At 30.5% G+C, this 22,275-nt stretch overlaps 2 protein-coding genes across 6 annotated transcripts in view; one reads left to right on the plus strand and one right to left on the minus strand.

The window, feature by feature from the left end:
* Positions 1–368: 368 nt before the first annotated feature.
* Positions 369–7,169, plus strand: LOC106468777 (dual specificity protein phosphatase 19-like). 5 transcript variants are annotated; one of them, XM_022397142.1, is made up of 4 exons: positions 494–542; positions 2,228–2,293; positions 3,732–3,990; positions 6,602–7,169. In XM_022397142.1, the coding sequence occupies exons 3-4, from the start codon at positions 3,771–3,773 to the stop codon at positions 7,003–7,005; spliced, it is 624 nt and encodes a 207-aa protein (XP_022252850.1). In that variant the 5' UTR covers positions 494–542; positions 2,228–2,293; positions 3,732–3,770; the 3' UTR covers positions 7,006–7,169. The 5 variants fall into 5 exon arrangements, with proteins under 5 accessions (XP_022252849.1, XP_013784671.2, XP_022252850.1 ...); XM_022397143.1 differs by lacking the exon at positions 494–542 and adding an exon at positions 857–1,081; XM_022397141.1 differs by lacking the exons at positions 494–542; positions 2,228–2,293 and adding an exon at positions 369–469.
* Positions 7,170–11,772: 4,603 nt separating this feature from the next.
* The window catches only part of LOC106468779 (integrin alpha-V-like), a 12,320-nt gene continuing 1,817 nt past the window's right edge, over positions 11,773–22,275 (minus strand). Inside the window, exons 2-5 of the mRNA XM_013929219.2 lie at positions 20,791–20,913; positions 19,560–19,661; positions 19,142–19,264; positions 11,773–16,583 (exon numbers count right to left, since the gene is read on the minus strand). Coding sequence (XP_013784673.1) covers positions 16,443–16,583; positions 19,142–19,264; positions 19,560–19,661; positions 20,791–20,913 — 489 coding nt within the window. The 3' untranslated portion in view covers positions 11,773–16,442. The remainder of the gene's footprint in view (positions 16,584–19,141; positions 19,265–19,559; positions 19,662–20,790; positions 20,914–22,275) is intronic.

Genomic DNA, 22,275 nt, shown 5'->3' on the forward strand with positions numbered 1-22,275 from the left:
AGGAAGGGGCAGTGTTACGACATCGAGGTCACGCGACTAGTATCACGCCATGTCATTCTCGAACTTTCACGTCTTTTCCTTAAATCTCGTGATCTTTCTAGATATAGTGTAGTCTTGTATATATAAGACCGGCCACGAAGCGACGAGGGGTAATGAGTAATTGAATGTATGCGGATAAAATATTGTTGGCCACGTGAGACGTGAGTTATAGCGTTGTTATAGAGCCACTGTTGAAATTAAGTGTATTGTAAAGTTGTATTCGGAAATAATAAACCAGTTTTATTTAAGAAAGGACTTGTGTCGCTAAAGTTTCGTCGGAACGAATTTACGGAAAATTAACTAACGAACAGAGACGTAACAATATTTTATTCGCAGACGAAGGTAGTTCATCGCATAAATGACTGTATCTTAAAATTACAAAAGAAAAAAATACCCATATGATTACCATAATCGACAGATGGCGACAATAGTATGTGCATTTTTTTTATCGTTTCGTTTTTTGGGTGGGAATGAGGTTCAATCGGTAGAGAATTTCTGTTAATGTTTGTATTATTTAAATATTCATTTGATGAAACTTAGCCATAAGATATTTGTTTAAATATTAATAGTATAACTTATAAGCTTGTTTGTGCATAATCACTTAATCATGGCAAGATCAACCTATAAACTATATAAGTATAACTAGTATACTATAACTTAAGTTATTATTACAATTATATCTACTCTTAACTTACACTGTTAGTGTTACAGTTACAATACAAGTACAGTACAGTTCAAAGTTGTCCTTGGGGCACCCACCCACCACTGGAAAGGTAAAAATGTAAACCTAGGAAATAATCGATCCCCCTGTTAAACTTCTTTCAGATTCATGTAACGGTGGGCACCTCATTTCAGAATTCACACATTCACCCTGTTGCTAGTAGTGTTAGAAAATTATCTTAACTGGTGCCTAGCCTGTCTCTCTTTTTTTCTTTTTTTTCCAAATTTAAACTTGTGTCCTCTCATCCTTTTACTTTTATCTTCAGATTACACAACATAGAAATGAGTCCTTTATCCTATAAATACCTCAAGAGAAAATAAGGTGAGTTATCTTAACTTTCCCTGTAAAAAAGTGTAAATTGTAATATAACCCATCCCTGGAATCATCCTTCAAGGATTCCTTGTACCCTCCTCTGAACCCTTTCCTAGTAAGTCAGTATCTTTTCTTAGATAAGGAGACCAAAACTGTATATATATAAGCAACAAATGCTTTTAATTCAAGATGGGCATGTTCATAAAAAAGAAAGGAAAATCAATGCTAGTTGGCTTAGAAAAAACATATTAGGAAAATTAAGGATAAATACCATAGTTCTAGAGAAAATTATAGAGAGACTGGTAAAATATAGTAAAATGTGTTATAAAAGAAAATCAACATGGATTTGATAAAAAACAAATCTTCCTTTTACTTTTTATGAGGGTGTTATCTGGATAATGGAAAGGCTGTGGATTTGTTGTACATTAAGTTCCACACAGAAGATAAGCTAAGAAAGATTAATAAATTAGATTGTAAGATGGGTAGATGAAAGAAAGCAAAAAACTATTAATGGAGTGTAGTCAAAGTGAGCCATAGTTACTAGTGGAGTGTGTCAGGGGTCACTGCTTTTTCTTATTTACATTAATGATATTGATAGTGCTTAGTTAGTAATATTTGCTGAACGACATTCAACTCTTGAGCATTTCTAGCTGTATTGACAGTGTTGAGAAACTACAGAATGACTTGGAACAATTTATTTGTTGCACAGATATTTGACAAAGACCTTTAGTTACATTAAGTGCAAGATAATGCATTGGATTATCATAATTTTAATCACATGTTTATTATAGATGGAATCAATTCAGTTAATATGATTTTTCATTTGACAAATATAAGATGGTATATATCAAATTAAATAAACTTGTTTCAAAATATTACATTTCTAGAGCTGTGTACAAATGGCTTTATTTCACAAAACACACTCTCTTCTAAATCTTTTTCTACATTATTTTTGCATTTTTTTTATAATTTTTACATCCTTTTGATTATACATCCCATTACAATTCCAGAAATGTTCAGCTATAACTTAAAATAGTTTTACAGATTTTTTAAATGTTTTGATGTTCTTTCAATCTTATTTTTTAATTTTCATTTCACTAATATAAATTTTACCATTTGAATATTAGTCATTATATCTATTTCTTTCCTTTGTAGTGTACATAAACTGAGCTATCTGTGTAATTGTAGCTCTGATGATGGAAACAACTGTTCCAAAACTAGGTGACTCGTACTTTTTATCAACAAATATTTTATCATGCTTCTTATGAACATTGTTTCATTTTTAAAAATGAATATCATGATATGCCTTAAAATAAATTATATTATTTGTAAATATTATGTTTAACCTAGATATAAATAATGCAGTAAATATAATTTACATGGACATCAGAAATCTGTTGATAAGATTTTTCACTTCCAAGGGGGGCCATATGGCCAATCTAGGGTATCCCATTTCTACTACATCATACTATAAACTACTTAAAGAAACTTTTTTAAATATCCAACCATGATTTCTAAGATATTTACCCAATTTCCTCATAAACTCTTTTACAGTCTGTACCTTATCTGAAGGCAAATTATTTTGCTGGGAGACCACTATTAAAAAGTAACACTTACTTAAGTGGCATCATATATTGTCAAAATTTTCCATATCTTAAGCTTGTGTCCTTTAATTTTACTACAGGCAATTGTTTTTAACTCACCTCCAACAAATTCATCAAGGGATTTCCCTCAAGCTCTTCTCTAAAACCTTGTCAACAATTCAACATGATTTCTGAAATAAGATGACCAAAATTAAACACATATTCCAAACAAGGCCTAACCAGGATTTTATGGTTTATAGCATTTATATGTGAGCAGTGACAAGAAGGTTAGGATTTTGGACTTTTCTCTGAAGTGCAGAGGAATTCAATGTGTTAAATATTGCTAGGGAAATTGAGTAATTTTTGTGTTTGAGTGGTGGAACACAAAAATATTTGAAAATGTAAACTTAAAAGTTAAGGGTAATGAGTTTGAGCTTTGGAAGAATAGATGCACACTTGTTATGGCAAATTTGACAGTTTATTTTTTTTATTAATTATAAACTTATGAAATGGTTTGCATAACAATATGGTTTGTGCAGTAAGTTTGAATTATTTTATAATTCTTTTGGATAGTTATACATAGATGCGAAAGGTTATATTTAGGCTTTAAAATCTTAAATCAAAGTAGAAGTTTGTAGTATTAGTCTATTTTTATTTTTTAGATGAGGTTGGGAATTCAAACAGCTGAACATGACTTTTCCTATTAAAAACTAAACTTTGCACTAATACATAGATGTTAGGAGCTAAGTCGTTAGTCTCAGTTTAAGGACCAATATTCAGGGAAGACATTCAAAGTCAATGCTCAAAATAAAATATCTTCAGAAAAAAAAATTTATTATTGAGAAAGAAGAAATGCATTTGTAATGAAGAAAAATGGCAACTTCTAAGCCCACCTAACTAAATATCATCAGAAAATGTATACTAGTGGATTTTTAGTACATGTGAACCACGAGAATACATTATACATTGTTCTATTTGTCAAATTATTAATAACATCTGTCATGATCTTATTTTATGAGTTTTTTTGAACTTTTTTGAATAATAATGTACTAAAGAACATTATTATTATGTCTCAGGGATTAAAGTGGAATAACAGCTGTATCAAAATTACAATCATGGAACGACAAAACTTTCTACAAGAGCTACAAGGTTTCTCACCCTGTAATCTGCGGTCTGTAGAAACTATAATCACAACAGAGAGTGGAAGATTGCTGCGAGAAAAAAAGGATAGTCATGGAAGGTTTCATGTGATAGAAGAAGGCAGGTGTTTGGGTTATATTGGAGACTTGAAACCTGACTTGCAAGTGGCAGAAGTAACACCAAGGCTTTTTATTGGTAACTCTTGTTATATTTTATCTATTTAGAATGCATTATTATTATTATTTTTTGTGTGTGCTTTCATTAAAAGTTACTTTCTTATCTTTTAATTCTAATTTAAGTGACAGAAACCATACAGCTCAGTTTCAAAAGTAAAAGCCATTTCATATTTGTACACTTCACAAAACAAAAAGAATATGAAATTATGATAATTTAGCTATGAGAAAAATAAATGTCAATCTTCCCCACAATTCATTTAATGAATTTTGTAATGAGTACTGTAACCCTAAAACAGTCTTCTGGGTCACTCTATCTTTTGTCTTTGGGTAAGTTATCAAAGTGGAACTTTACTAAAGTTGTACATTTTTCATCAAACTGTAGTTCACATTTCTGGTGTTGATATGTAGCCCCTCTGACACATTGGGAGATCCAGAGTTATTGTTTGTGGGGGGACAGGGACAAAGTTTTTTGTTTTGTTTTTTAGAGATGGCACCAACGTGACAATGAGCATCTACTGGGTGGTGTCCACAGGCCTGCCCAAAGGCCCCTGGTGGGGGACAGGGGTGGAGCCCCATTGGGGGTCCAGGTGCAACATCCTTGGAAGATCTGTGCTTTTGTGTAATCTGGAATTAAAAAATGCACCTAAATATGACTCGCAAATCATCTCGTATACATTCATTGCTAAACTTCACATTGCACGAAATCATACTTACAAACTGCCTGTTTATGGGTTAAAATAATCATGACTTTTTTTGTGTGTTCTGATGCACTTTGAAGATGGTATGTGGTTTTCATTAAGTAAGCTTCTTTGTACCATGAAAGTTTAGAATACATATCGAAAACCACAACTAAGATCACAAGTTAAACTTGTCCAGTTTCAGATGAATTGCTTTGTCACATTCAACCCACTTCTTACTTTCAAGGATGAGTTTAGTCAAGGCTTCAATGTTTAATATTAACTTTCAATCAGAACAAGCTAAATACATAGAGTGAAATTAAAAATCACTTTGTGGCTATCATTATAACTAATTAAATATACTTTTTTTATATTTCTACTTATAACTATTAGAATGCATTATTTCATCACATGGATAACCTCGCTGTAAAAATATTTTTAGCCATAATTTCAGTAATACCTCAAAATGTTCATATTCCAACTATCAAGAAAATAAGTCACCTATCCACCCTGTGAGATTCAACTTCTTTACAGTAACTTCTGCTTTGCTTATAAGTAATGATAAAATATACATTTAAATAATATTTAGATAAGAAAAAAATAATCTTCTTAATTTACTGTATAATTATCACTCATTTCTGTATCACCTTTAACAGCATCATTGACCTCAAGATTCAGGTATACACAGCACACTCTCAATGGCAGTGTGCTGACTATACATGCATTTGCATGGGGTTCTGAAGCAATGAGAGGTTCCCCTACTGTGATGACTCAGTTACTTGCCACTAGTAACTGAGTGAAAGCAGAAACAGAGTGCTTAGCTTATGTTGAATCTGCAAATTGGTTTGAGATTTACAGTAATACTAAAAAAAATAATAGTCATAACTCTTTTATTCTGATTAAATTGTGTGGGATTATTTTTATGATACTGAATTTGACAACACATTCCATTGTACAGAGAACAACACCCTATAATTTGCCACATGACCTTGCACAGAGAGCTTACTTAATAGAAGAAAGATAATTCTGAATCATATCACAAAGTTTTGTACTATTATTGTAAGAATGTTTTTAGTGAATTTGTGACTCAATATTAACTGTGAACTACAGCAAAAAATGAAGGTTATAAAATATATTTTATATGATATTTCAATTATTTTAGTTCTCATCAGTTGTTGGTATTAGAGTAATTAGTTTTTTATAATTTCTAGTTTCTAATTTTAGTGTGATTGGATGTGCTTTTCAAATACACTGGCAGAACTGCTGGAGGCTTCAGAAAGGAACTTTGCAAATGCCACCCCAGTACACTGTACATGCTTTTCACTTGATTCCTTGTCATTCATAGTTCCCTGTACACCAGAGTATGCTCCATTTATGGTTTTACTGCAGTTATGTCTTTGGCCAAGGCACTTCATTAAGAGAAAGACTTTTTTTTTTTAACAAGTTTTAGGATGTGAGTTTGAATGTCAGTACTTCCATTATCTCTGTTTTCATGAGAACCAAGAAAGCTCTCAACTGCTTTCACTCCAACAGATTTATCATTTTCACCTCTATTGATTTTAACATAGTCAAACACTATTTTATTTATCAATTTTACAAAATGTATTATAATCCATGTTGATTTAGAAAAGTGTATTATATGTGTGTTGCCTGTAAACTCACTTTTCATGCGTTTTAGAAAAACTTTTATCATCTCATTTTGAATAGTTGGACTTTGGTGTTCTTTTTCTGACAACTCATTGAACCATTTAATTTCTGTATCAAGTTTGACTTAAAGCTTATTGCACTTTTAATGTTTATTATGTTAAGAAAAAAAAAGCACAATTTCCCATCCTTTGTTTCAAACAAGTTTTTATTTTTCACCCATCCAACGGATGGGTACTCCAGTTAGTAGAATATAAGTACATAGAACAAGTAATGGTTACAATAATAATAGTTTTCTATTACTTCCAGGATCTCAAGATGTTGCCCAGGATCTAGATATTCTACACCGTATACATGTAACACACATTTTAAATGTTGCTACTGGTATTCCAAACCTTTATGAACAAGAATTTATCTACAAAAGGATCAATATTTTTGACCTTCCAGAAACAAACATCAGAATATTTTTTGATGACTGCTTCTATTTCATTGATAGTGGTCGACAAGAGGGTGGTGTTTTGGTTCACTGTAATGCTGGCGTGTCTCGTTCTGCCACGATAGTTGTTGGATATTTGATGAACAGGGAAAAATTAAGTCTTGATGAGGCTCTTAGTAAAGTAATAAGTGTAAGACCATTTATTAGACCCAATGACGGTTTCATGCAACAACTGATAGAATATGAAAAGGAACTATCTGAAAAAGCTAATATATGAAATGTAAATAGTAATAGCTGTCTTCTTACCAAAGTATCTAAGCTTATAATTATTTTGTACACTTCTATGCAGTCTGTTATTGAAGTAAATGTATTGATTTTTAGCTTCAATAATATTTAATTTTTAATGATGACATAACATGTTCTGAATAGTTGAGATGTATTGAAACAGATGAAATATAGCAACTTACTTGGTTAGTTTCAAATAGACCACCGTGACCCGTTGGGTCACCCACTATTCAGGGGTTGTGAAGAACTCAAGCTAATTTCAATATTGCACCGAAATGAAGGTTTATTTTGAGATAATTTAATTAAATATTTCAATCCATTCGCGTTATTCATAATTCAAGAAAATATATTTGATTGTTGATCGGGAGTAAAAGGAAAGACCATTTCATTTTTCAAAAAAGTGAAGTAAGAAGTTTCATAAAGAGTGCAAACGGTAGTGTGATGTAAAATTACTCATGCTAGAAATTTTCATAAAAGTGATCCGAAATTATTTTTTATCACACGGTCTCTAATATATACCATAGTAACAGTTGGATAATGTCATTATTTCTTATCACACAATCACTAATATACACCATAGTAACAGTTGGGCCACCCACTATTCAGAGGTTATGAAGAATTCAAGCTAATTTCAATATTTAACTAAACTTGTTTTATTCTGTTTCTATTCTCATTTCATTACAAATATGGAGCTATTATGCACCATTTTTGCTGTATTTAATTACAGACAAACAAACAATCTCAAAGTTTTAGTAGTATATAGATAGATAAATATACTTGTATAAAACTAGTTTATCAACTTACAACATTAAAAGCTGCTGGAATTTTGGCTTTCCACATCATGTTTTATATTGACATCTATTTAGAGCTAACAACCATCTACATCAATAGTAGTTAATAATTCTGATAGTTCAGATAATTCACAACAATTTCAATTAAATTATTTACATGTGAGCGAAAGGTAGCCCACAGGGCGAATTTTGATAAATATTTTAGTGAACATTAGTTTTCAAATGGTTTTCTTATAAGTTTAGTTTGTGCTTTCATACCTGTGGTATGCCAATAGTAATAGAAATATTCAATGGATCCCTTAATAATTTGGTTATATTGCTTGAGAAAGGTTTTGGTAAGGAATATTTTTGGAATGTTAATTGATTGTGCTTAGACGGTACAGTCTTCTCAAGTTTTATATATTTTCAAATTTTCTATAATTTTTAATTTAGCTCAAATAACTGCTGAAACCAGAAATAAATAGTTTATATTTCATGTAAAGCAGTATTTTAGTAGCATTTTGAAAATTCATATCTAACAGAACTTACTTGGTGGTCTTGTTTACTGTATTAGTGTAATCAAAGGAGAACAGCATCTTGACAAGAGCATGTAGGAATAATAGAAATAACATTATGTTGGATCTTTAAATCATGGTAACATTCTTACTTCATTTTCACGTGTTGAACATGAAGTGTGGTTTAGATGACCAAATTTCAAAACCTTAAAAGATTAATTCTGAGAGTTATCTATGTATGTGACTTAACATAAAATTAAATTAAATGGACTTATAAGTAATTTTTGTATATAAAATAAAATTTTAACTTTGAATTGTATTTTTATATTATAACAGACTTTTTTTGTTACTGACTTTTAATTCAGTCCATTACTGATCCTTAGTTAAGACTTACTTTGTTCAGCTGGGATAAGATATGAAATTTGAAAATTATTATAGTCACTAATCCAAAGATAAAGTTTTCTTGGACTGTAAATTTTCATGCATGTATAAAAAATCAGTAGTAACAAGTAGGCTTAACAGAAAAATCAGAGAATTAGTTTTGTAGAAGAAAATAGTATGTCATGGTAAATATATTTTGAGACTAGAAACTAATGATGTTGAAATATATAAACATTAAGAAAATGTCTTACTTTTTTCTCAACATAACTGTATTGACTGTGATACTGCAACCTTTGGTAGGCAAAATGCTTCCAAGATTATGGTTCATAATAATGCACTTGTTTTCTTTCTTATTATGTGATATACTTGCCAAAATTTCCATTAGTGGAGCAAAAACTCACAGAAACAAATATATAAAAATTGTCTATGAAAAAATTGCTCTAGATTTTTCCCAAGAGGAGTTTGATGTTATTGATTGTTGACATACTGTATTATTTGCGAGTTTTATTGGGTCCTTTTAAGATGTTACATTTCTTTTTATCACAAGTGTGTTAAGAAATGTTGCCCATTATCTTGCATCTGCAGTGTTTTGGATCACTGTACTTGTTTAGGAACTCCTATTTTTGTTGTCGTAATATCAAGTGGCTAGGTATATTAGGAACTATATAATTTTTTGCTTTTATAACACCAGAGAGGTAAGTATTTTAGAAACTCGTTTAATTTATTTTTTGTTATTATAACACCATGTGATTAGGTGTTTTAGCAACTCCTTATTTCTCTTAAAAAAAATTAATGTACAATAGGGATTGGGGGAAGAGTTAATTGGTATTCCAACAGCCATTTGGTAAATATCTTCTGTCCAAGAAAAGTTAAAAGACAGGTTACTGAGAAGAGATTTTAAGTTGGTTCAGTAAATCAGCTTTATCTGGTTTTAGTTTGCAAGATTAGAATGTTTAAAATTGCAGGTACAATAGTGAATAATGAGATTACATCAGAAAGGCTAAAATATATTGATCATGAAGCACTAACTCTTTAACTTGTTTCACACGAAATGTAATTTAATTTCAAGGAGATGGCTAAAACATTCGCTTTCTGGTATATGGTACTATTGAGTAAATTTACTAAAAGTCTACTTGTAAATAGGATACTGTTGTATGGTTATTCTGGCAATCTGCAGAAATATGGTGGTTTGATCATAATTGGATATTCAAGTTATCAATTTTAAGTATTTTAACAGCTGATGTAACTTTTTCACGATTTTGTATTTGGTGTTTACTATGTTTGAAGTAACAAGACTATGTCCAGTATCTTTGACCATTACCAGCTGGTTTTTTGTTGTTAGTTTTTTTGTTTGTTTCAAAAGTTACAAACACAGTGCTCTGTTTGTTTATTAATGTGTGTCTCTTTTCTCAGCTCATGTTCGTTTGAATTTGGAGAGTAATTTGCTTTACTTCCACTTTGATTTTGGTAGCATCGATCTTACTGATACAATTTGTTGTATCCTGGATATTGGTAATAATCTCGAGTGTTTGGAGTGTTGCAAGGAGTCAGGGCAAAGTTAATTTCCTTTTAGTTTCAGTTTTATTTACTTCACTTTAATTATTCCAAAAAAAGAACATCATTCTTCTTGTAATAGGAGAAAACATGTTTTAGTTAATTTTTTGTATCCACTGTAGTTGAAGATATATTTTCTTCATAACATATATGCAATTTCAGTTTCTTCTGTTTGTTGTATATGATCTTAAAATTTTATCTAACCAAATTTAAACACTCAAAACATCAAAAACCTATATATATATAAAAATAACTCGGATTCACAATCATACTTAATGCTGAAAATCCCTGTTGACATCTAAGTCATATTTGTTTGTTATTCAACAGCTTTTAACTTTTGTTATTTTATGTATATGATATGTAACTTTCAATATATTTCTGGTTACAAGTGAACTGAGTGTTTGATAAATGATTTTTCTCTGTGTTGATCATATTTTTTCATTTCTATCCAATTTGAGCTAAAGCCTTCAAGTGATTTTTCTCTGTTACTTAAATGCCCTTCAGTGGCACAGTGGTAAGCCTGCAAACTTATAACATCAGAAACTGGGTTTTGATACCCTGGTAAGCATAGCAAAGATAGCCAATTGTGTAGGTTTGTGTTTAACTCCAAACAAAGAAACTGTTAATTGTGTATTAAGCCTTTTTTGTTTTTTGACCCATTGTTTGATTAATTTAATATGATGAAATAACCCTATGATTATACACTTATAGTTCATCTTAACTTTACTAAAAGTTCCTGTTAGGCCACATCCAAAAATTTTGTTTGTTTGATTCAGAATTTTCACTCTAAGCATAATTTTGAACTGATAAACTAGAGGGAAGGAAGCTAGTCAACAGCAACAACCACTAACTTTTAGACTACTTTTCTGACCAAATATTGGGATTTGACCATCACTCTTATAATTCAACTATGGCTCCAAAGTGCAGAGTGCATTTTTATAGCAACAAGTATGAACCATAAACTCTTGAATTCTGGTTAAGTATGCCACTTGGGCACACCTGGATCTCATGTTCACTGAGAGATACACAATAACCATAAAATAGAACATTTTTTTCTGTACCGAAGTACAGAACGATTTTGTATTAATTACATATGTGTTATATGAGACATGAACAGCACTACATTTCACAACATTGCACTACATACTCAGTAGATTCAATAGATTTTGAATGACTTGTTCAGTGTGTCCTCTTTGCTATGATGTCATTGTGAATTGCATGCTGGGAAAATCCATACACTTTAAGTCACTGTATCCTGTATTGTTACTTTCAAATAATACCAAAGAAAACACTGATAAGGGTACCAATCAGTAATTGTTGAAGGGAAATGTTTGCAACTGTGCTGCCACCTGCCACTTGAATCTCCAATTGTGTAGTGCATTATTGTCAAATTTCGTGCCATTCATAGTGCCTGATGGTTATGGCACTCTTTCTGCAGGATTGAAACCCATTGCTGATCTTACCTGCTTTTTTAGTTATGGGGCATTATAATGTGACAGTCAATCCCACTATTCATTGTTAAGAGAGTAGCCCAAGAACCATCAGTGAGTGGTGTTGACCAGCTGCTTTCTGTCTAGTCTATCACTTCAAAATTAGGGACGACTAGTTTAGATAGTTCTCAGGTAGCTTTACACGTAGTTAAACAAATAAGCTAACCATTCTCATGTCATACCATAATTATTCTAAATGCATAATGAGGGATGTATAAAAAAATTAATCTGTATTACATATTCTCTTAATACTAATCAATTGAAACTCCTTAAATACGTTTAGGCTACGCAAGATCTATAGGGTTGAGTACAGTATATTAAAATTATTTTGAATATGCATGTCACATTATAACCACAGCAAATATAAAGTTGGGGTGTAATGACATGTATCACCACTACATTTTGACATTGCTTGGCAATTCTTAGGTAGCGTGATGCCACCAAAAATTTATTACTTTTGGGTAGAGAATGGAACAGCATCATTCTGATGCAAAATATTCGTACCCTCAAATAATAAAGATGTACTTGGATCACATATTTATAATTTCCAAATTGAGTACATCCTTTGTATTGGAAGACAAATAGCATAAAGGCCTTACCTGAGAGCCTTTTTCAATGGATATTATGCTGCAGGGCTATTGTCAAAATGCATGGTCGTCAGATAGAACATGTACCAGATGAGTTGGCATGGGGTGTAATGAACAATGTGGCGAGGCTCCAAAATCATTGTCAACCCTCCGTATATGTACGCAGTTATTCATTGATACCAGTAATAACAAACTCATAATACTACAAGCAGATATTTGAAAATTTAAACTTAACTCAGTTTTGTTTTTTATTGAAGCTTTTCATTTGATATTTCAAAATGTTTTGTTACTGTTTTAGCTTTATATTTAATATCATACATTTATTCATCTCATCTCTGACATAAGATGTTATAAATCATTGGTTAAATGATGGTTTGTGTCAGAGTTCCATTTGTTTGCTCCAGGTATTCACTCAAAGATACATAAGGGCTATCTGATCTGGCTGTCCCTAATTTTGAGCTGCTAAACTAAAGATAAGACAGCTAGACAACAGCACTAATTGCCAACTTTTGGGGATACTGTAATTATATAGTGGAATCGTATCATCATTTTCATAGCGTGCTCGTGACCCCAAAGTGTGGCGCACAATGTTACATGTTACGGGCAACAGGTTGAAATCATGGAGCCTTGGATTCATAGTCTACTAGTTTCATCCACCCCTTTGTGTTATGGTAACATGCAGTTTAGAAAATTCATCTTATTATATTATGTTAAACCACACATATATATGTTTCAAATGTTATATAATTATCAATAATTTCCGATTTAAAGTAAGCTAACAAATCATCGACTTGTTTTGATACCATTCACTACCAGTATGGAGTGTATTGAGTAATTTTATGTTTTTATTTATTACAATATTTATTGTAAAGAACTAGCCAACATAAATGAGTGGGATTAATTGCAATATTGTCTATATTTTTTTTTATATGTTTATGTCATTAGGGACCATATACCCAATGTAGTAGGTTAAATTTTTGATAAATGTCTTATTAGAATTGTTAGTAGGTTAATCCTTTAGCACTAACCAGCTGTACAAGAGGTCCCAGGTTCAGGTCCTGTATGCAGGGAATGAAAATATTTAATTTACTACATTAACAAAGCTAAGGACTCATAAGCAATTTAATGCATAAACAGTTTAGAAAAATGTATATAAAAAAGCCACTGGTAATTGTATTGTTAAAAACAAATATACATTAATAAAGACAATCAATCCTTTATAAGAAAGTTAGTAGAAAAATGAATCATCTCTTGGGTACACTTACTATTTTTACTGCTACATCACTGAAAACATGTTGAGTTATGCTTCATATATTTTCCAGTTTTACTGATATTTATTTATTTGAACCGAAAAAAAGTGTGCAACATAAAAGAATGTGTACAATAATAAATATAGAAAACACTGGGTAGTTAGTTAATTAAATAATGTGTAATCTTACATCTTATTTAAAATCCTCCTTCAATTCTACAACCAAAGTAAATTCTTAAAAAATAGCCCAAAATTCTAAGATTAGAACAAAAATAAGTAGTTGTTTCAGATACTGTTGACCTTTTTTTTTATTCATGTCTACATAAAGTACAAAGAACAGTTTTATATTAAATAGTAACACATTTGATTTTAAACTGGTTTTAGTAACAAAGAACATGTTATACGTCTGACCTTAAATACCTAACTTGCAGAATAATCTTACAACCAGTATACAAAAACAAATAATTAATAAAATGTTAAATCAACAAAATACTTGGAAATCAATCTAGACTTGGAACTTCTATAAATAATACATATTGTTCAGTTAGCAGTGCATTTTTCTTGTGTTTATGGGACCATAAACAATGTATTTACGTACTTTGATCATATACAAATAATTCAAGAAACACAGTAAAAAAATCTGCAAGCAACCACTACTAGCAGTAAAATGTGACAAATTACTCTTGCTACAATAGTTTCAGTAATATTGAATACAAACGGCTTTGACTTAATAAAACTGTTGTTATTGAACTGTGGTACTGCCAAAGCAATATGGTTATTCTTCTATTGCTACTGTAGTAATTTGTTTGTGGTTTTAAAACCTATATGTACTGCCAAAGTGATTCTACAATTATGAATGGAGGAATAGTGTATATTACCAAAATGAAATTGAGCACTGCAGTCAAACTATCCAGTTCAGGAAATTTGATTGTAAACCACATTAAAACCTATTGAAAACAAACTTATTGACTAGAATGTGAACTAACATAGAGTTATGTGCTATATAGTGTAATATAATCATTCCTGCATTAATCTCTTGTTTACCATATGGGAATACTTAGTTCACCCACTATTTATATTCCAAGGGACTATATGATCATACTTTGATAAGAGTTTTCACACTGAATGCAATGATATATGATAAATCTATCACAAAGAAAATTTTTATATTTTGTTCAATTCTTCGTAAATCCTAGGAATACCAAATGCCTTGTAATGAAAAGGTAAGAGTTTATGCAATGTAATCCTCAATATACCTCACTGCTTGGAACATACAACTCTTTAGTTTGCTTGTTTGTTTGTAGTTAAACACAAAGCTATACAAAGGGCTGTCTGTGCTGTGCCCTCCACGGGTACCAAACCCAGTTATAAGCTTCCAGACTTACTGCTGAGCCACTGGGGGCCAACTCTCTAGTAATATTGGCTCCTTTATTTTTAGTTCTTTCAGGTTAAGAGTAAAATAGATCAAAGTTATTGTATTTTTCTTGGTTGTCAGCGAGGTAATAAAACACCTTATTTATGTTTCTAGTGAGACACCAAAACAGAAAAATGTTTTTGAATATAAAACATTCAGAAAATATTTAAGCAGAATGCAAAACATTTTAGATGAACAAGGTGGAAATGTCAGCATAAGTGTAGCTTTAAACTCAACCTAGTTCTCATCTTCTGTATTTGATAATCAAATTCAGATGCATATAATAGGTTCTAGTGGGGTAACTATGATACTGTCTCAATATACATCTTTGTAAAAGTATCAAAATCATCATTTGTCATTTTTATAATTATTTACTGCAAAATATGACATTTATCTTCATGGGTTTCACTATTATAACACAAGTATACATGTATCAAAATATTACAGTTCCACCAAAAAAAATAAACAATTAAATGCTTACACCTTTTTAAATGTGTTTAGATCGTATGCGCATGAGCTATTGTCAATACAATAAGACTTTTTTAACACATAGCTTTTCTACATTAAGCTAAGCAATCTGTGTCTGTTATCTCTCCAGTGACATATAATGTTGAATTGAGATTCTAAACTTAAAGCTTTCATAAAACGTAACAGATGACAAAAATGTAATCTAACCGTAAGGTATGTTTTTAAACTCCAAATATCACATATTCAAAGAACATTATGGATAATTTGAAACTCAGGTAATCAATGGAAATTAAGTTTTCATTTTCAGAACACAATATTATAAAGACTACATCAGTAATTCAATCACTTTTTTTTAAACTAATAAATATTTTTTTAAAATTAGTACCACAAACATAGTACTACTAGACTGATGTATATATATATAATGCTTTTTCTTTAAGACATTATTTGTTTGTTAGGAGAGAGTAAAAAACGTTTTAGTCCTCCACAATCTTGCAATTCAATTGGCACATCATTCTAATCTACTTATTATGTTTATGTAAAAGTCAAATTTCAGTATTCATAGTATTTCATTTAAGAAATACAGCTAACTCCCACGAAAACACTATCTTCAAACAATACAAAAATCTGTGAAGAGATTCAAACTTTTACACTTGAATAGGTAATGTTGGAGTGATACACAAATATATTAACATTAAATTAATGTTTTGCAAATCTAGTGAAAAAAAGTTGCCACATATAAGGCATGGTGTAAAAAAAATTGTTTTTTTTATACAATGGTCGCTCATCAGTTCATTCAGATGACTGTCAGTAAGTTAATGTATTTCAAATGAGCTGTACAACCTTCGGTTGATAATTGTCATTATGATCACATACTGTTATTTTATAAAAATCCTAATTAACTGACACTCTGATAGAGTCCAGCCTTATTTTCTTTATTGGTAGAAATCCATCTTTTGTATGCTTTATCTTCTACCAAGAGCTTATTATTTATCTTTCTCTTAAGTGGTTGCATTAGTATATACTTCCTTTTCCTGTTCCACTTCTTCATCGGTGACAAGGTAAGGCTGCCACTCAAGTAGTGCTGCTTGTTGTCTCATGCGCTCCATTTCTTCTTTTTTCTTTCTTCGGAAGAATCCGAACTGAATTTAGAAACAGATTTAATTTCAAATAAACTGGTGAGTGATTATTAACTTCATCATAATTGTTAAAGTTTCCATTTTTAATAAGTAAATCTTTGTTTAAGTCTTACTAAAAAATTTGTTTAATTTTTAAAAATAAAGTCAATGACAAACAATCTAAATTGTTTTCTGATATATATCAAGATGTTCAAGTCATTGGTACATTCCTACTGAAGTGATTAAACAATTAAGAACTCATTCAGTGGCTCCATTCTCCTTCTCCAGTACTTGATGCTTACCTTTATAACAGACATTAATTCCCCAAAATACTGGAAAATGTAAGCTGAATTAATATAAATTTAAGTGTAATATAGCTGTAAAAAACAGTAGTTCTTTTACTTAAAGAGATAGCAGTTGCTAACTGGTTCTAAAACACAAAAAATTTTAAGTTAACAACTTAGATGGTGTAAACTTTAAGTTTGTTGGAAGTAAGAAAATATAAGTATGCTAAATTTCACCAGGTTGATCTGGAATATTCAGGTGATTAACATATAGATGATGCTGAAAGCATTATTACATTAAAATTAAACAATAAGATAAAAATAATAACATGTTAACAAAAATTTGAAAGAAAATATAAAAAGATCTTAATTCACACTTATGCATGTTATATTCAAAACTGAAATGAAAAGAACTGAATATAGATGTCAACATCACAGACCATTAACTAAACTTGCCAAAAATGCCACAAGAAATTGTTTCTAACATTAATTGTTTGGGGCTAGATCCACTTTTAAAGAGATACAGTGGTGTGACCAAGTATTTGTTGATTTTAGGATTTATGGATCTTATTATTAAAGCCTTTTTGATTTTTCTAATAGCAGTATTATTTTCATTATGCAAGATTTTGGCTGATTCAATTAAATGAATATTACTGCAGGCTTTGTCAAACTAATTGATAATGCTGCAACAGATATTCAAATTATTTGATTAATTATGATTTTTGACATAACTGATTAATATTGTGGTTATCAATTAATTTAGTAATAATAATAATAATAGCGCTATTATACATGACACTGTGTGTCTTATTATGGGATACTGGCCCAACCCAGGTGCATTATGATGCCAAGTGGTTGTAAACATGATTGCTTACAAATAGAGAATTTGTTTCATCAGAAACGTTTCAGAATTATTGGACTTTCATCATATAGTACAGATAACATTGTAGCCAAATGTAGAGATTAAAATGCTTGTCATGAGTGAAACAGTGGTTATGCTCACTGTTGCAAGAAAAAAAAATTCAAATAAACCTTTATGTAACATATAAAGTCACCAATGAGTGACGTTTTGTTATCTTAATATTCAATAATCTAGAGTAATCAGTAAAATTGATAATCATTTTAAGCATTATAATTAAAACTAAGAAAAACAAAAATAGTCAATTAAAGTGATATTTTGGTTGTTAGCAAACTGATCAAACTACATTATAAAGTTTTCTAGCTCTTTCAAGAACAACAAATGGTTTAGGTATTAGTTGCACAAAGCCAAGGTTGAGATTGTAATACACATGTTGCACAGACACCAAGTTTACCAAGAAGTTCAATAATAATATTAACACACAAAATTTTGTATGATACAAGTGAATAGACATATTTAATTCAGAATTGTTTGGAAACCAGGTAATACAATACATGGAACTATTGGTATTAAAAAAAAAGCAAACAGATAAATCATTGTATGAATTAAAACTATGTTAGGTAACAATACACACTAGCAATAGACAAACTATAATGAGATTCAAAACTGTGCTAGATAAAAAAAAAAACAGTAGTAATATGTAACACAACAAACAGACGTAATACATATAATTTAGAACTATGTGACAAATAATTATTATAATAATATATAGTGCTGATAAAAAGAAACTGAATAAATAAATATAGTGAATTGGATAATATTAAAGCTACTAAAAAGTTAGTGAATAAATAGTTTATATGTCTTTAAACTGTGAAGAAAATAATACCAATAAAATATAAAAAAGTTATAAGAGATTCTTATACAGAATTGCATGAAAGAATGTTCAACAAACAATTCAAAATAAAGCCAATATTGTTTGAGTATGACAGAAAACAATGTAAGATTATAGGTGAAATGTATTTTGTATTTTCTATTTATAGAAGAGGAGTTAACCAAAGTGCCATATGCACAACTGAATAATATCTGAACAACAACAACTGTAGTAAGCACAAGATACAATAGAATCTAAGAAAATTGCTAAAAATATTCCAACAATCATACTTAAGTGTTAGTTATATAATATACATCATTGATAATGGACAAAGGTTGCTTTTTTTTAATAACATAAGAATGATGTTTCTAGACTTGCATTTAATTTACTGTTGGCATCAACTTTTCTTTATAAACGATATTTACAGTATTATGTCAAAAGACATAATGTAGTACCAATGCATCTTATGTAGTACAGTTGAGCAAAAAATAAAATGAAAGCGTAATTATTGTACAAAACAAGTGAAATAAATAATTCTGCATTTTGCTGCTAATATAGTGGTACTTACATGAATACATGCAAGGAGAATCAAGATCAACAAAAGGACTCCAGCTCCAATACTGACAGCAATAATCCAGTTTTGTAACTTAGCAGGAGGTGGGGGTCCAGCTTTTACAAATGTGGAAAAAACCTGTAAACAAAAGCATTGTATAAAAAGTAGCCATTTCAAACACCACTGGTGAGTTATGAAATTTAAAAAAGTTAATCTTTTTCTTTTGTAGTTACCTTTCAATTGATATTCTTTATTGTTTTCTTATGCTACTAAAAACTAGATTTTCCAGTTACTTCATTAGGTTAATTTTTTCCTTTGTATTTATTACTGAAGTGCTAATTTACACATTTGAAAAGTAAAAATGATTCTTTAAATAAAAGAATTGGTTGGGAAATAAATATACGTTGCCTAGAAATAAACTACTACTACTAACTTTGGTATGGTCTGGACGGTGATCATCTGGCTGGATATCAGGTTTTTCATCATTTATTTTCACTTCTCCTTCTGACACAACAGTAATGGTATCTCTTCTACCCTGGAGTCAAAGTAATTAGCAATGATAAAACCGTACATCATAAAAACAAAAGTCCAGCAACTTCACGAAGTATCATTTATTATTGTTGGAAATCAACTTAAATCTGCATAAGATTTGGTCATTTTTATTTTTTGTTTATTTTAATTAAGCATCTTTTGTGCAATAGCTATGTTCCAAAACCTAGAAATGTGGACAATTCTGAAGCATAGCAAGACATGAATTGCACAATAATTCTACATAGATTTACCAAATTGTTACCATAAGATAAACAGATGAAGTTGTGGTATTTTCAGGTAATCTCACTAATAACAGCAAATTCAATCAAGAAATAAGGGAAGTGTTCTGCACTTGACTAAGTTTATGTAAGAATAAAGTAATGAGACCATATAAATAAACTCTTTATTATTACGAACAAACAGAAAGCACAATGTGCATACTTGCACAGATGTAATCACAGTCGATTCTACCAGAGTGTGTTTAGTTCCACAGGTTTCTTTCTCTAAAAACTGAACTAAACAGAATGGTCTTCAAGTATGATCCTCTCACCAAGATCTCCTAGTAGAACTGGATAAAGAAAGCAAGCATGAATTCAACAGGAGAACTTGCTTTCTTTGTCCAGTAAACAGCATCACCTCATGGCCTTTGTTCTCCTATAGCATTGGTTGGCTGTGCCATTTAGACAATGACAACTCAGACAGAAAATGATATTATAGTGCTAATCCTTTCAACCTGGATGCTATATTTTACTGCAAAATTCTATCCAATAGGATATACATTATTTAATATAGAGAGCAAAGCAATCTCAATTACTTTCTGAACCACCTGTTGACATCATTAAAGCATGGAACTAAACAACTAAGAAATTTTTAAAACTTCTATCTAACTAAAGTAGGTAGAAAACATAATATGCCCATGTATAAAAAGTTACAGAAAGAAGAAATGAAAGTTATTTTTAAAAAAACTAGTGTTCCAATGACTGGATTTTTAATATATCATTTCTTGTTTTTTTTATACTACCCACACGAAAGTACTGTTAAAGCTCATGGAAGGATTAATGTTTTGTATAAATATTTAACTTTAATCTAGTTGCAAATATCTCTATAAAATACAGTTTAACATGATAACTTACCTTGATGCCTTCTAATGCTTTCATATTCATCAGTGCAACAATCTTCAGTTTGGCATATTGCTTGTTATCAGTGAAAGGTCCTACAATACATGTAACTTGTGTGCAGCTAGCAGAAATGCAACTCTTAAGAAAAGAAATATATATATGTATATGGAGGTGCTTACAATACACATATATATGTTTTACACCTGTCTTTACATAATAAAATCATGGTATTCAACTTCAATTTGAGTAATATTCAAAACTCACAAGTATACAAAATTAAAAACAAAGGTATACTTACAGATATCCATATATTATAGCTTGTATTTAAAAAAATAAGTTGTATAACCTTCATTACAAGAAATGAATTTAATAGTTCACTAAACAAACTGGTCAACTGAGGTTCAAATCCCTTTCAACATTACACTGATAAAAAAGCAATCCAGTCAGAATAACCAATATTAACTTTTTTTTTTCCCCCATCAAATAGACATATGTGTACAGAGAAAATCTACGTGCAAGCATAAATCCCAAAGGCTTGGTTCAACTGCTGTAATGAAAATCTAAGACAGGATAACAGTTATTCACAACAATAACATCATAGAAGATTATGTTCACCCTATAAAAAAAGCACTTATAAACACCACCAATGACAGTCTTTCTAAAGATGATAATGCACCTAGTTGTCTACACAGAATAAGGTATTGTAGATTCGATTTCCAAGCATGAGAAAGGCCTTTTTTGCATACCTACTGTCAGATCAATAATCCTATAAAACCATAATAAGACATTCTCCAAATCATAGTTCACATTATTTTCCTATTTTAATAGGCCTGGCATAGCCTGGTGGTTATGGCATTTGACATACAATCTCTAGGCTGCAGGTTCTAATCTCATCAATAAACATGCCCTTTCAGCTGTGGGAGCATTATAATGTTACAGTTAATCCCATTATTTGTTGGTACAAAAGATGCCCAAGAGTTGGTGTTGTTGACTAGATGCCATCCCTCTAGTCTATCAGCTCAAAATTAGGAGTGGCTAAAGCAGATAGCCCTCAAGTAGCATTGTGCAAAATTTAACAAAAAACAAACAAACCTAATTTAATACTATTGAAAGAAATGGAGGTGGTTTTTATTGAGGAAATGCGATATTCCTACAGATACTTTACTCCATTCCTATTACTGCTGTCCTTTCATGCTTGTGGTAACCCAACTTTGTACTAAAGTTTTTTAGGCAGGTATTTCCATGCACAATACCTATATTTATATATATAAAAGAAGAAATTTGTTTATTTTGTTCGCTATAGGAAACCAAACAGTTGAACTTACAAATTTTAAAATAACTTCATAACAACCAGTTTTTTTACAAGAAATTTAATGGTGCTATTTATTTTGTATTTGGTGTAGTATTTAATAACGAAATTGGCAATTAATTATTATTGGACCCATTTTTTTTGTAAAAATTGTTTTGTAATAAACATGCAAACATAAGCACGTTTTGCAC

The sequence above is a fragment of the Limulus polyphemus genome, unplaced genomic scaffold (genome assembly GCF_000517525.1).
Source record: "Limulus polyphemus unplaced genomic scaffold, Limulus_polyphemus-2.1.2 Scaffold3160, whole genome shotgun sequence".
Taxonomy (NCBI): domain Eukaryota; kingdom Metazoa; phylum Arthropoda; class Merostomata; order Xiphosura; family Limulidae; genus Limulus; species Limulus polyphemus.